The 16,370-nt window shown below is 39.1% G+C and overlaps 1 protein-coding gene across 1 annotated transcript in view; it reads left to right on the top strand.

Annotated features, from left to right (window-relative positions):
* The window catches only part of LOC136858011 (cobalamin trafficking protein CblD), a 50,295-nt gene extending 35,404 nt beyond the window's left edge, over window positions 1-14,891 (top strand). The window contains exons 6-7 of the mRNA XM_067137206.2: window positions 14,220-14,433; window positions 14,522-14,891. Of these exons, the coding sequence (XP_066993307.1) occupies window positions 14,220-14,433; window positions 14,522-14,580 (273 nt within the window). The 3' untranslated portion in view covers window positions 14,581-14,891. The remainder of the gene's footprint in view (window positions 1-14,219; window positions 14,434-14,521) is intronic.
* Window positions 14,892-16,370: the final 1,479 nt, after the last annotated feature.

The following is a 16,370-nucleotide window of genomic DNA, read 5'->3' as shown; positions in this document are numbered from 1 at the left end:
CCCTGCAGAAAATTAATTAGAAAGAACCAAAACCTCAAGCAGCCACCAACAGATGTTGATAGAAAGAAAGAATAAATACATTACGTAAATTTCATTTTTTATCTGTATTGACATTTAATTATTATTTTGAAATTTTTCTAATTCTAAATTTCCTCTTGTTCAATACAATTCAGGAGGAAATATAGAATTTTAAAAACTTTCAAAATAATGGAGAGAATAATGATCCTAAGAAGGTTCGGCTGGGATTTCCTCCCCTACCAGGGCGGGGAGGAAGACTTCCCCAAGCATATGCTGACTCTTCTTCAAATATGGAAACAGTAGGAAACAGTGAGAGGCCCCCTCTTGCCTGATCCCTTTCTGGGGAACCCAGTTCTCCCAAAAAGAAGGCCCACCCCACTGTTCCAAAAGTGAGAGTTCACCTTCTACGGTGTGCTTGGTTACCAAGTCACCCTGTACGGTGAAGACTGAACCACTCTTTGTTGTTCTTTTCTTTTTTTTTTTTTAAATCGCTCCGGCCCAGATAGGTCTTTATGTTGACAATAGGATAGGAAAGGGTTAGGAATGGGAAGGAAGCGGCTGTATCCTTAAGGTACAGCCACAACATTTGCCTGGTATGAAAATGGGAAAACATGGAAAACCATATTCAGGGCTGCTGACAGTGGGGTTTGAACCCACTGTCTCCTGAATGCAAGCTCACAGCTGCACCCCTAACTGGACACCCAACTCACTCGGTCATTGTTGTAGTTGATGATGACAATGGCTGAAAGGAGGACAGCGATTGTCTTAATTTCATTGTGGTACCCACCCACACAGTGGTACTAGGTACTATTGTAGTAGTTATACTTGTCTCCTAGCTGAGTTATGTCAAGTAATATCTGTCTCTGCAGCAATCATAGGGCACGCGGCTGTGAAGTATTACATCATGTTAGTATTTGTATTATCATTACGATACGATCACATTGTATGTGAGGTTATGTCATGAACATGTGTTGTGCATAGACATTGATAGCAGTTCCATTAATGTAAATACCTGTAAATTAATGTTATAATTTATTCTTACCTGTATATATACATTGTAATCTATAATTGTGAAACACACTGTAACTTCCAGAATGGTATAAACACTAGAATGATTGAAAATGATCTGTTCACTATTTCTATGTATTGGGCACTCTAGAATATTCAAGAAGGTAGTTTTTTTTTTTTTTTTGTGGTAACTTATCTTTCTGGAAGACTGGCCAGCATATAGATAAAGAGACGATCTTGATGGTGAAGTGAGTTAGAGTTTTTAGTTAGTTGTGTTTTGGAAGTTATTGGAAGAGAGTTATTGTTGTTTAGTGGCACGTGGCTGACATGCCGAGCCAGGCAGTCTCCATGTTGAATTGATTGGTAGTCATCTGTTTTCAACTGTGTTTCAAATTGTAGCCTCTGTGGTATTCGGTGTAATTTGTCAACTTTTTAAAGATGGCGGCTTTGTTGATATCCTACAAGTGAAGTGTTTTTGTTTTGCGGTGCGGTGATTAAGGTTATGTGTGTATTAATTTGTGAATATATGTAAATAAAAGCATTGTACCAACTGACAGCATCTTGTGTGCATCTGCGTGGCTACGTTAACTCGCGACCGTAACGAAGGTGTAAAAATTTACGAGTGAGTACGAGTGTAGTGGGTCAAAATGCAAGTCATTTTAGAGAATATGTCGCTCAAACAGCTCAAAGACGAACATACCAAGAGGACGCTCTCGACGAACGGGAAGAAGAAATCGCTACAGACCCGACTACGGGAAGATCTCGTGGAGAAAAGAGTACATCCGGAAAAGTTTTTCATTGAAGTCGACGAAGATTCGAAGACAGAAGAAGAGGTAAATATCCCCAAAATGTGTTCTAACTTAAGGACCATGATGCAGGCACTCATTACGGAACAGAATGACAAACTTTCATACCAAATTTCAGACATAAATAACAAAATTTCAGATGTAAATAATAAACTTTCAGGCAAAATTTCAGACAAAATTTTTCGAGCTAACTCAGTTTTAACTGGACAAATATCACAAGTGTACACAGAGGTTTACAATGTGAAACAGGGCCTAGAATAAAAAATTTCAACTGTAAAGGACAAAATTTCTTCACAAATTAGCAACAAAACCGATCAATTAACACAGCAGATAACGGTCATCAGGTCAAAACTGGGGCTCAAGGAGGGCTGGAAATCCAGGTTTCCGGCATAAAACAACAGGTTGAAGGGAGGATTTCTAACATCGAGAGAAATTTTGACAGTCGTATATCTGCTGTGGAGGGAAATCTTGGGAGCCATATTTCTGCTGTCGAAGGAAGGATAGAAAACCGGATTTTGGCCATTCAAGGGAGATGTGCAGAATATAAGGGAAAGCGTCCTTCACGCAGTGGAAAATAGATTGACTCAAACAGGACATACTGCTACACCTCTAAACTCCTCAAAACTAACGAGCAATACAGGACACCTAGACGCGAAGGTGATTATAGAGAGCCTTCCAGAATTCCACAGCCAACTGGAGGAGAACCCGACTAGCTTCGTCGAGGGATTGGTCAACCTATTAGGAAGGACTAGTTTACCAAAGGATATCTTCGTGCAAATCATCACCCCGCGATTAAAGGGGCAAGCCGCTACTTGGTGGAACAACTTGAAGGGATTAAATCTAAACTGGACGGGCTTCAAGAGGGAATTCCTCGCTAGGTTTAATTCCGAAGGGGTGAAGAGCTCTGTGAAAAGGAAGTTACTGACTGAGGCACAATCCACTGGCGTGATAGCTAGCGCCTTCGTCCTACAGTTCCATTTAGAAGTTAGAAATTTATTTTGTGTTGAGTGGTACAGTGAAGTGTAGCGAATACTTGTTGCATGATAGCCTGTAATTGGATTAGGTACATAATCGTGTGAAGTTGACTAGTGTGGTGCATATTTGCCTTGTGATAGCCTACTTATGAATATGGGAACCTTTCTAATGAAGACAAAATTAAAATGTCAGCAAGTGGACTGGCATCCACATCTTCAGAGGTGGTGCATATTGGTGAAACTCGCACCTTCGAGTTTTGACTTGATCACTTGAGTTGGTCGAAGTTTTGTCGGCTTGAAAATGGCGGCCAAAGTCATTCTTCACAGTCGCACATGGTTGAGTGTAACCTCCAATTAATTTTGTGACCAGAAAATAATGTTTAATAATCCTTAATAATCCACTGGTCCGAAATAAAAGGTTTTTACTAATATTTTAGAAATATATCATCACTGGCAGGACAGTCATCTGTGGGCCTTGGCCTTCTGAAGGAGTTTTCCCCATTCTCTCCTGTTAAGTTTAGAGCTCCTCCAATTCTTGATTCCAGTTATCGTTACATCCTCTCTCACCCCCTTCTTCCCACCCTAGCTTTGATCCTCCAACTTTCCTGATTCCTTCTGGCATTGCATTAAATATCTTCTTTATCATTATGTCATTAGCACGCAGCACATCTTGCCCACTCTAACCTTCTGATCTTTACGCAGTTCACAATGTTTGGTTCATTATATAAATTATACAATCATCTTCTCCAGACACAGTTTTCCTCCACTGGCCCAAAAATTTGCCTTAAAATCCTTCTTTCAAATATACTAAGCTGTCCTTCGTCAGATTTTGAGTGTGTCCAGGTCTCACCCGACAGAGGTGGTCGGATTTTTGAAGGGCGAAAAAAAGTCCATTCGACACTCCATATCGTACGATGTCGGCATGTAAAAGATCTCTGGTGACACATTTGGTGTTTACCCTACAAAATTCATTAAATCTCAGCCATTGACGCCCAAGAGAGTTTCGGTTTACTGGGTCTGCCATCTAGTGGCCCTAGAGTAAAACAAAACGTCGAAATTGACGAGCAGACAGCCTGATGGTGTCAAATTGAAATGTCTGCACATGGTAGCTGAGGCCATACAATTATTATTTATTCAGCACCATATGTTAATACAGACTTTACTAAAACTTTACAAATTAGGACTTTAGTTTTACTGAACAACAGCTTAATTCCACTAGGGTAGTGTTTTCTTGGTTACAGACATGTACTTAGTTTTCCCTTCATTAATCTGTAAATTCATACTTCTTGCTGCTTTTTCGAAGCTTGTGAAAGCTTCTCTCATTGCTCTTTGTGTTCTTGCGATTACATTAATATTATTTGCATCTGCCAAAATTTGAACCGATTTATATAGGGTGATTCCGCTTGTGTTGATACCCACATCTCTAATAACCTTCTCCAAGGCTATATTGAACAAAAGGCATGACCATGAATCTCCTTGCCTATCTCTGTTCTTGGTCGTTACAGCACTTGATAACATATAGTCTGTATCTTAATTTGATTCAGAGTATTTTCCAAAGTAGCTTTCACAAGGGCGATCAGTTTTTTTAGGGATCTCTAATGCTTCCATTGCTACATAGAGACTACTTCTATCAATACTGTCATAAATGATTTGAAGTCAATGAAGAGATGGTGTGTATCAATTCCAGATTCTTTACATTTTTCAAGTATCTGGCAGATTGTGAAGATCTGATCCATAGTAATCTTCCTTGGCAAGATCCACCTTCTTAGTCACTAACCGCATTTTCCACATGAGGCAACAGTGTGCTAAAGAGAATATTGAAAAATATAAACAATGGATGAGAGGCAGATACCTCTATAGTTAGAACACATAATGATATCACCTTTCTTATATATCATTCCATTTATCAGGGATTGTTTCAACTACCTATATCTTTGCCACTATTTTGTGAAAGTGTTTAAGAAATCCCTTTCCAGCATTTTTCACAAGCTCTGATTGTATTAAATCCATTTCTGGGGCTTTGTTATTCTTCAACTTTTTAATGGCAAGCTCAACTTCCTCAGTAATAGGTACCGGTACTTCTATTTCTGATTTTCTTGTATTTACAGGAGGTAAGGTTTCTTGGTCATCAGCTGGACATTCATTCAACAGTTCATCAATATATTGGGCCCATCTTTCTAGTATTGCTTCCTTCACTGCCAATATAATGCCATCTTTATCTCTACACAAATGTTTTGTTCTAGGCTGGAAATCCTTACGACTTTTATTTAACTTTTGATACAAAGCTCTTGCATCATTCATCCCTTTCAACTGTTCCATTTCTTCCTATTCTTTCCTCTCATACTGTCTCTTTCTCTTCTTGTGTAATCTCTTTTCTTCTCTCCTAGAAGTTCTGTACTCCACTGCTTTTCGGGTGTGGTTCCTCTGTTGCATTCTCCTTTATGCTTCAGTTTTTAAGATTGTTGCTTGTGCACACTTATCAAACTAATTGTTGTAGCTAACTTTCTCGTCCCTTCCTAAAACTTAATTTACAGTTGTTAATAGTGTGTCTTTAAGATTCTTCCAGATTTCATCTATACTCTTGCCATTACGCAAATCGGTCAGGGCCTCATTAAGCAAGTTAGCATATTTCAAAGCAGTTTCGGACTCCTTCAGCCGATCACTGTTGAACTCCCTTGCATTGGATCCATGTACCTTTCTCGCATTAGGTATTAGTCTTCTAATGGTTGCTGCCACAAGCATACCTGCCAACCCTTCTGATTTACCCGGAAACTTTCCATTTTTTAACTTATCTTCCGATTTATTTTTAATTCTTCCTATTTTTGATCAATACAACCTCCAGTACAGTCAATACTCTTCCACTAGGATAAAGGATAAATTCTTCTGTGCTTGTGTAATTTACCCAACCTTATTTACAAGTGTTTTTATTTGATGCTTTATTTCGCGAATGTAGACAGTCGCCTTCGTGTATCGTGTTTCCTGCTCGCTACAGCAGCATATGTGCTTTACGGTTGGGGATTCGGGACGGCAATCGTCCTACAAGCAAGAGAAGCTAGTGATTCAGTTAATCGGGACAAAAGAATGTACTTTCTTATCGTGTGGTTCGCGCACTATTAACATTGTTTCTGTGTAATTTCTTTGGAGTTGTATACCCTGTGTTTTTTCTAGCGGTCTGTGCTTTTCCCCATGTCATAGTCGTATGTTAATAATGTATGAGACATACCGATCTGTTTTGTATGCGGTAGTTTCATGTATTTCAGTGCATTTTTGTTTATTCTTACCTCATAATTTTAATGAGTTGAATGTATATGTATTTCAGGGAGTAGTGTCGCTGACAGTTTTTGGTATTTTCTCTTCACATTATGGTCAAAAAACATAATTATTTCGAGTTATCAAAACTTCGAGATATAGAGAATACTGTTTTTGAGCATGTATAGCACATACAGTAGAAGTCCGCTATAGCGAGTACGACATATAACGAGAACTCCGCTATAGCGACGATTGTTTTCTGTCCCTTCAAAATTCCTATATTAAACTGTGTATTGTCCTTCGGTTACAGCGAGAGCCCTATCACTGATGCATCCGTTATTACGAGCGATTAAGCGCACACGATTTTTTCCGTTACCGATATTTATGCACCCCAGGGATGATACTGCATGCTATCGATTACCTTCGGCATCGTTTTCTCGTCATGTGCACTAGTGAGTTCTCTCGTTGACATTCGAAGGCGATGTTAGAGTCAATTAGTAATACCCGGCGACTGCTGTTCCGTAAAGAAAATTCAAAATGAAAGAGAACATATTTTCGTAGTAAATGTGTAAATAACGTGTCCGATAACAGTTGTTAACTCGTTAAAAATTAAGGCCGACTAAACGACCGCTTAATTTTGAGGCTAAATACTGCAATTAAGAAAGAATGGGATACACCTCAAGATATGGCAGAGTGCTTAACTGATTTCAGATGTTAGTTTATATTTTCTCGCGTCTGGTTAAATTACGGAAAGGCTATTATGAAAATTTATAGCGAGAAGGTTATCATTTCTCTACTGATGCTTGAAGTGTGTTTTCATCATACGTATAGTACGGTTAAGTTTGAAGAGGTGACGCCGTTTGAATAAGAAAACTGAAATGTTTGCAACAAAATGCGATTGATCATCTTCGGTAAGGTATAGTGCACTTGCATTTGCGAGCTCTCTCGTCGACATTCAAAGGCGATGTTGGAATTGAGTAGTAATACCCGTCGATTGCTGTTCTCTAAAGAAAATTCAAAATGAAAGAGGATAACACGTTTTCGTAATAAATGCATAAATAACGTGGCCGATAGTAGTTGTTAACTCGCTAAAAATAATGACTGAAGTAAACGATATCTTGATTTGAATGTTATGTATGGAAATTAAGTAAGAATGTGATACACCTCAAGATATGGCAGAGTACATGACTGATTTGAGAGGATATTTCATATCTTGCATCTAGTTAAATTTCGGAAAGTCTATTAAATGTAAATTTTTCGCGAGTGGGTTATCATTTCTCTACATGTGTTTCAAGTATGTTTTCATGATACATATGCGGTTACGTTAGGTGACGCCATTTGAAGAAGAAAACTGAAGTGTTTGCCACAGAAACCTCTGGAGTGATACTGTATTTCATTGAATCCAAGGCATTTTTTTTCTCAGAATCTCTTGCGAAAATTCAAGGGTTGTCTTGCATTTGCGGCCTAACAGTAAGTTAATGGATACCACTGGCAACTACCGCGGTAACCACACTGCTTCTTTTCACACGCACACAAAACTCGTTGACAAACAACCGGCTCTTTACTATAGCCTCTTTGCTATAGCCTACATCCTTAGCCACGACAACTGGTTGTACAGTGCCTGTGTGTAACGTCACTGGATCTCAGGAAATAGTGAAGAGAGTATGGCGTTCTATTAGCTTCTACAGAAATGTTTCTCAAATCTGCAGAATGGCATCAAAACCTGCGAGCCTTCAAATTCTTGGAAAGACCATGGCTACTCAGTGGCAGAGTTATAACGCGTCTATTGTACTTGACGCTTTGTAAAATTAAGTTTTATAGACAGCAGGAATATTTTCGTGATGGATAGTCGTACTGTAGAGATACGTGGAAAAGGTATTGCTGGCAAATTTTCAACGGGTTCTAGTCTATATTATGATGCCAATTTTACTGTAAGTTAATGGTTATTTAACACTCGTAAATGTAGAATAATTGTGCAGCCGCAAGAAAATACGGCATAGGCCTAACTAAAGCCAATATTTGGCGTTAGCGTGAAGACAAAGAGCTAAAAAAATGCGTACTGTACAAAAAATGCATTCAGTGGTCCGCAACAAGGGCGCTTTAAAGAAGTCGAAGATAAAATTTTGAGGTATGTGCACGAAAAACGCAAGGGCGGAATGGCCATACCGTGGCGCAGTAAACTCGTTCGTTGACTTTCAATGTCCGCGATTAGGCCTATACACCGCTAGCTGGTTGTAACAGTTTTATAGACAGCAAGAATAATTTCCTGATGGATCATCGTATTGTAGAGATGCATGTAATAGGTATTGCTGGCAAATTTTCAGCGGGTTCTGTTCGGTATTATGATGTCAATTTTAAGTTAATGGTCCTTAAACCCGCGGAAATAAATAATTGCGCAGCCGCAAAAAAAAAAAAAAAAAAAAAGCATGACGAAAGTTAATGTTCGGCGTCTAAAAATGTGTAGGCCTACTGTACAACAAAGGCATTCATATGATTTTACAAAGTCTTTTTGAGCCTTATTTACATTTTTTGAAGGAAAAAGTGGGGTTCATTTTGGATTCGGAGAAATACGGTACTATATTTTTTTCAGAATGAAATTAAACATACACTTTCACCTAGTATCGGATTTCAAAAAATAACAAACAAGTAAGCCAGTGTGGATATCATCTGCGGAAATGCAAGTTTTGAACAAACCTATTGCCGTTTCATACTGATTTTAATGTATATGGGGGTTTTCCAACTTGTATACAAAAATCTGATATAACGACAATCCGTTATAGCGAGTAATTTTTTCACTGTTATGAATTCTCGCTATAACAGACTTCTACTGTAATTGAATCATATGTATCTATGCATATCTATGGGCTTTTACTGAATACATTATATTTAACGGTACTTAAAGATATACAAAGAAACTCTATTTTATGGCATCACTTTAATTGTAATACTTATTGTAGTAACATTTTAGAAGATAGGTGAGCTGTACCCCCACCCTAAATACACGCAAAAGTTCCACGTATGCAATCCACAGAGGCACAACAAACAAAATCAGTTCAAGTCCGAGGACCACAATTGAGAAAGGCTGCAAGAAACAGGCCTTGAACAGGAGACCAGTCCCTTAAATTAAACCTCCAAAGGACTGGTGCTACTTGTGAATGAAAGCTGAGAAGTACTCAAATTCATATTTTATTCAAACAAAGCATCAAGAGAAAAGGAAGGAAAAATATTTAACATGAAACAGGTCAAGGAGGAATAATAAATGTTTTATACATACATGCAAATTCAGAAGGGCACAACTGCCACCGACAATCAAGGGAAATGGGCAACTACATTCAGTAACTGATTATGCCAGGAGGTTCACACAGGTCACGCTTCCCACCAGATTCTTATTCAAATTCATAGCACGAAACTTATTTGGTCAGTGCATGTAAGCATCATATATCAAATAAAAAATGCCCACGCAGTACACGCCTACACAAAATTCAACAAATCAGAATGGCAACAATTCTCTCCCCAAGAAAAATCCAGGAGCAAAAGGGTTTAAAGTACCTAAGCTCCCATAGGGTAAATAGGGGCTGAGGACCAAAAGCATGCGCAAGATATGTCGTAATGATGAAATGAAAAGTAAACATCCAATAAAATACAAACATAAATACGTCTGTTATCCTCCATTCATTCAATCACAACATTCGCGCGACCTTTCACTCCAACACGATAAGATATACAGTACATGGTAGCAATATCGCCAGTAGGTTAAGGACACGACACAACCAAAATAGTGACCTCCAGAGTCACGGGATAACGGGCGCAGACACATCAAATGCCAGCACTTCACAGGCCACGAGCAAGGCAATAAGCATATCCTTCAGACCATATAATAAACCATGCATACATTACCAACATATCACGATTCATACAGATCCGGCCATCACGGGCTCTGACACAGATCACGAGTTATTTCGCACGGTTAATTCAACGCACGCAGACAAAAGGCACAAGAGCAAAGGTGCAGGCCCATATCATTAATAGGAATAAGACCCTCGAGGCATCACATACATCCATCCCATTCAAATGACGGTGGAAACAGTATGTAGCAAAAATATAAGACGAGAAACAAACATAAACAAGGAGTACACATACCTGAAGATATAAAACAATCGGTTAGAAAGATCAAAGGGTCATTTGTTTTCATTTGAACGTTTTAAAAACATTCTGATTAACGCCACAAAGGCTGATTCATTCCGCCTGGGATCCATGTTGATATTCCATGTCATAAAAACAAAAACTCAGGCAAAGAATAGCAAAATGCTACCGATACAGGGCCATCACCAAATGGCACACAGGATGTTGTGCATACAGTAGTGAAACAAGTAACATAGCTCCGTTATCTTCTGTTTGTTGCAGTTAACCTTTCCTCCCTTCACGTTGAAACTTCTCATCAATACCACTCATCCGAGTTTTGTAAATGGAGCTTGTCATCCGCTACTTCTGGGCTTGTTTTTCGTACGTGACCGGTAATTAATTGACACCCGAGAAACGGCGAGGCTTTGCCGATCACTAGAAGTTTGAGTGTTTCGGTTCCCGTCATATTAGTTTCCAGCTTCACTGTAACCCTTCCTTTACTTGTTAACTGTTGCTCACAAACCACAAATGCCGTATTGCACAGTTAGAGTTAGAATTTTTTGCTTCAAGGGAGGACATGTTTCCTTCTAGAAATCGAGAAATTCGTATAACCGAATTTCGAGAATAGAGAAATAAATACACGTGAAGAATAGGACAAACGGCCGGAAAATCTAAGTTAGTTCGAGATACTGAAAATTCAAGTAATGGTGGTTCGAGATATCAAGGTTCGACTGTATTATTATTTGTATGTATGTGTCATACATGAGAGTGATTAGGTACATATTCTTGTAACCATTTTAATGGTTTATTTTTAGTTTAAGATTTTAAATTTATTGGTCAGTTCGCATTGTAACTGTAGATATGTATGCCTTTCATCCTGTCCTTTTTTCAGTTAGACCGTGGTGCAATATACAGGATGAACTTCATTAAAACTGACAAACTGCAGGGACTGATTCCTGACTGGAGAGGAAAAAATGTCCTACGAACATGTGTCCGGAAATGGACGGTGTGCGTGAAATGACAACAAATAGTCCCGGAACACAGTACATAGCTGAATCGCATCCACATCACAGCAGATCAGGAACTGGTGCAGCATACACAATGCTTTTTAGATGTCCCCAGAGGTAAAAATCCATGGGGTTTAAGTCTGGTGATCTAGGAGGCCATGCAACAGGGCCTCCGCATCCTATCCAGCGTCTGGGGAAGGTGTTGTTTAGGTGTTGGTGAACTGTAATGCAGAAGTGGGGTGGTGCTCCATCATGCAGAAACCACATAATCTGTCTTATTGCCAAAGGCACAATCTCAAGCAATCCTGGCAGAGTATTCTGCAGGAAGTCCAGGTAATTCCTCCGTTGAGGCGGATCCGCTGCAGATAATACTTGCACTCGTTGCAGGTGATAGGGACAATAGCGGTTGTCATGCAGGATACACATAATCGTAGTCTGGCTTAGACCATGTTGGTGGGCCACTTGCCTGGAGCTTGTACTAGGGTTCGTCTTAATGTCCTGTAGAACCTGTTCCTCCAGATCTGGTGTACGCACAGTCTGCCGCCTCCCTGCACGTTCGTCTGTCTGAAAGGACCCATGATCACACAAACCCCCAAAAATAGCTTGAAACGTTGTGTGATGTGGTTAGTGTCTGTGAGGGTACTTGTTTTGGTATAGCCTCTCGACTGTTTCCATTGGCTTGGCCATACACAAACACCATCTTGGCTTGTTCTCGACATGAATACCGGACTATTCTGCTTCCGACGGTACGCTGCTTCAATCACACTATCTGCAACAGAAGTAACACACTGCAAGTAGTCGGAGAAAATTTCATTCGTCCGTGCCCTCTACCGTCGCAACAATGCATTTCTGGATACATGTTCATAGGACATTTTTTCCTCCATTTCCAGTCAGGAATAAGTTCCTGCAGTTTGTTGGTTTTATTAAAGTTCACCCTGTATGTGATGAAATCCAAGAGCAAAGAAACCTTCCTATTTTTGATTTCTAAAAGTTGGCAGCTATGCAGAAGATAGTGGTCAGAGTCAATATTGGCCCTGCGTATAACTTCTAACATCTTTCGAGTTAGAGAAGCGTCTTGCATCTATTAAGAGGTGGTCGATTTGGTTAAAAGTACTTCCGTCTGAAGATTTCCATGTCATCCTTTATTTCCTTGTGATTAAAAGTTGTACTTCCCACTACCATATTTCTCAAGGATTTAAAATCTTCCTTTCCTATCTTCACATTCATATCCCCAAAGATTATTTTACAGTGTGCTCTTGGGCACTCATTATAAATGTCATCTAATTCATTGTAAAATGAATCTTCATCGCTCTTCTCTTCGGTTGGAGCATGTGACTGTAACTGAAGAACTTCCCTCTAATAATAAGTCTGCACAATCTACAGTATACGATTTTGCCTGAAAATCCATGATGATTTATCTGCTTAATTACAATAAAACCAGTACCAAACATGTGATCCTTCGTGTGGCAGCTATAGAATACCATGTGATTCTTTCTCTGTATCACTCCTTCATCAATCCATCTCACTTCTTGAATAGCAGTAATATTTAATCAATACTCATCGAGCTGATCAAGCAACTTTCTTAGGTTTCCAGCTTGGTAAAGAGTTAAAACTTTCTTCAAACCAATTCTCAAGTCCTTTGAACGTTTGCAAGGTTGTCATAAAGAGGTCAGGCTGGCTATTTCTTCAGATTTCATAACAAATTTTTTTTACAGTTTGGGTTGTCAGCCCACTGCCAGCCCCGAGCATTCCTGGAGGGCCGATGTTTTTTTTTTTTTTTTCTTTCGGGGTTGTCTCCCTTAGCTGGTGGGACCCCATTTTGAAGCATCAGGAGCTCACCTTTTCGTACTTACATGACTTAGCCGTGTACAAATAGTGTGCCTAGGGGCCACGACGTGGACGTGCATGTATCAGACTTGGTAGGAATAAATGGCATTTCCTGTGTTTTGTTAGTGCACTTCCACCAGCAAGAAGTGAATCCACAGGACCACATACTGCCCCTTTGAACTCTAGAAAGAATATGCTCTGCAGTAATACTTTGATATTTTTATGGGACCCCATGCAAATGTTTTTATATTTTTGTCCGGTGTTTTTTACACCTTTCAGTAGACTGTTGTTTTTTATAAGCCCCAACATAATTTTTTTTATTTGTTCTCATGTTTTTCACACCTTTTAATTCTTTAATTTCATCTTTAGAAATGTTAGATATAGTTTTCATTGTTCCCACGAATAGACAATGTAAAACATCCTCATTACAAGGTGATCCACTCACAGCTCTGACTGGAGTTAGAATTCATGGCCAACGATGCCTGCAATAACAGGTGAAACATGTACCATACTTAAACTTAATATAATGACAATGTTATAGTCCTAAAGAGTTTACTAGTATTGAATAGGTGGTATCAATAAATTAATTGTTTACCATTTAATAAACATCCTCATGTCAGAAAAAATATTATCTAGTGTTTGCATATCCCTGTTGGATAGGTTTTATTCGTATATTCAGTAGTACGTTTTCTCGCTTAACACATTCTTTTTCTTTGTTCCTTGCAAAAACATGTTCGTTAGGTTTTACTGTATCCAAATAGATTTACTGCAATCCTGCAGAAAAAGAAAATATTATTTCATTACACTCCTAAAAATACCAGTAGTGACTTTCACAATATGGCAGTATAACTGTTGGCAGAATGTAATAATCTCGTAAGTCACAAAAAGGAATCGCCACATAATGCCAACGTGCAAGATGAAAGATAACTGCAGGATGTTGTATTGACAAGCAGGGTCCCTATGCTATATTGTTGGTAATGTTGAATGTAACCCAACAGTTATTTTATAACTTTAAATTACTGCTTTCAATAGGAATGGGGAAGAAATAGTTAGGTTGTTCTCAAAAGGATCAAAGTTACACAGTACAACCTATAGCAGTAGTCTTTTTAAAGTGACACATGAATATGATGATGAATCTAGAATAACTGAGGTATCATTAGAGCCTAAGTAAATATATATAGTAAATGTATTCAATTTTTATATTTCAGTTTGTCCTTGCAGCCGAAGATATATGCAACAAACTGAGGGCAGCAGGTTTCTGGGCAGATTTCATCAATCCATTCTCCGGACGCCCATACCTTAGTCCTTACCATGGCGTGAGTCTTTATGAAACACATGAGAAATTTCGCTGCTTGGGTTTTCAGATTGAGGAGCGTGCTAACTGTAAACTCATCATGAATGAAGATGAGAAAAATTTCATAGGTTTGTGTTCTTGAAAAATACTGTATGTACTTTTTTTTGTGTTAAAATGGAATTGGGGCTTGATTTATAGTGTCTTTATTTCTTGCAGGAAGCCTCTTCACCACTGCTCCTTCAAGCATGCTTCTACTGGAGGACTTACTAAAGTAGTTATTTTGTACACCTAGTAATTTTATTCTGTACATAATTGTTGATCATTGTTTCTCAATGTTATATTGCATCGTCAAATTATTTCTGAAGTGTGCATTGAAAGGGAACATTGGATCATTACTAGAGGAAACACAAAGGGAAGATTGACTCCTAAGGTTAGTATGCAAGAGCAGATTGCTTGATATGGACTGTTTATAGGTATGGAAAGGAGTTCTCTTGATAAGATGTATGGTCTCAATGTTTCATTGCGTGTACTTTGCTCAGTCCTTGGAAAAGGATAAATGTTTAAATAAAAATTACCTAGGTTAAAATTTTCTGCTTTTTCTCTCGGAAGTTTGAATAAAAGTCTGCCATTCCATCCCTAATGAGCCTTTCAAGAACCTGTGCATTATATAACAGGTTTCCAGTCACCTAACTTTTTCTTGAAATGATTTTAAAAACAACTTTCAGTGAGTTTTGTTGTTGTATGTACATCTACTTCTCACACATATTTTTAAGCTATACCTCTTTAAATTGGGAAATACCCTATGATAGTCATGAGAAGGAGCAAAGGGCAGAGATGTGGCCCCAATCTCAAAATGTCCAATTTTATCCAGAGGTATATTCTACCCCTCGAGCACCATTATGAGTGGCTGGTCAGGTTGTTTGACAAAAGGATGATTTTAGTTGTTTCCCAAAATTATATTACTTTCAGGTAAATTTGTTTTAATGCACATCTTTTCATGTAAGTTATAATTTTTGAGGTGCAAATTTCAAAATCCTGGTCCTAGGGCCACTATTATCATCGACAGCAGCTTTAACTCGTTTTTGAGTAATTAACTTCTTCCAATAAATTCATTTCTGTCTGTGGATGTAGTTTTGATGGTTGAACAGACCAATTCTAACCTGGAAAAAGCATCCACACAGATTGCACAGAATTGTTGGAGGAGTGCATGGTTGTGCTGCACGGAGTTTACGTCCTTCTCTCCTAACCTCTTCACATCTGCATCATTCCCCTTCAAATAGATTGACAATAGTAGGGATGGTCCGGTGCCAGACTGAACAGTCTTGAGCAAGCGTGTCCCAGGTTTGTGGACTGAGACCTGTCATCTTCATAGCGTGCTTAAGCTGGTCCTTGTGGCTCATTGTGGGGGTTCCACGAGGTCTGGTGCCAGAACAAAATTCACCATACAGGATTTGGAGTGGAAATCTGGTATTACACATCTGGCGGACATGGTCAATCCATCTAAGCTGATGACCAATGATGGACGATTCTATACTCTTGGCATGCGCTTTCTCAAGAACAGCAGTGTTAATCCTAAGGATGGATTGAAGTTTTCTTTGGTGGAGGCACTCAAGCCTTTTCAAGTCATGTCAGTAAAGGGTCCAAGTTTCACAACCATACAGCAATGTTGTGATGACAACAACGTGGTACACCACGAGTTTCGTCTTAACGATCAGGTCTTTATTCATGAAAACTCGGTGTAATAGTCGTCCAAATGCTGCATGGGCAGCACCAATTCTCTTCTCTACATACTGGGAGAGTTGGCCGTGTGGTTAGGGTCGCGCAGCTGTGAGCTTGCATCCGGGAGATAGGAGTTTGAATCCCACTGTCAGCAGCCCTGAAGATGGTTTTCCGTGGTTTCCCATTTTCACACCAGGCAAATGCTGGGGCTGTACCTTAAATAAGGCCACGGCTACTTCCTTCCCATTCCTAGGCTTTCCCTCTCCCATTGTCGCCGTAAGACCTATCAGTGTCGGTGCGACGTAAAGCAAAATAGCAAAAAAAAATCTCCACATCTTGCTCATAG

This window comes from Anabrus simplex, chromosome 1 (assembly GCF_040414725.1).
Source record: "Anabrus simplex isolate iqAnaSimp1 chromosome 1, ASM4041472v1, whole genome shotgun sequence".
In the NCBI taxonomy this organism is placed as follows: Eukaryota; Metazoa; Arthropoda; class Insecta; order Orthoptera; family Tettigoniidae; genus Anabrus; species Anabrus simplex.
The sequence above is the reverse complement of the archived record's forward strand: the minus strand, read 5'-3'. Positions and strand labels throughout refer to the sequence as shown.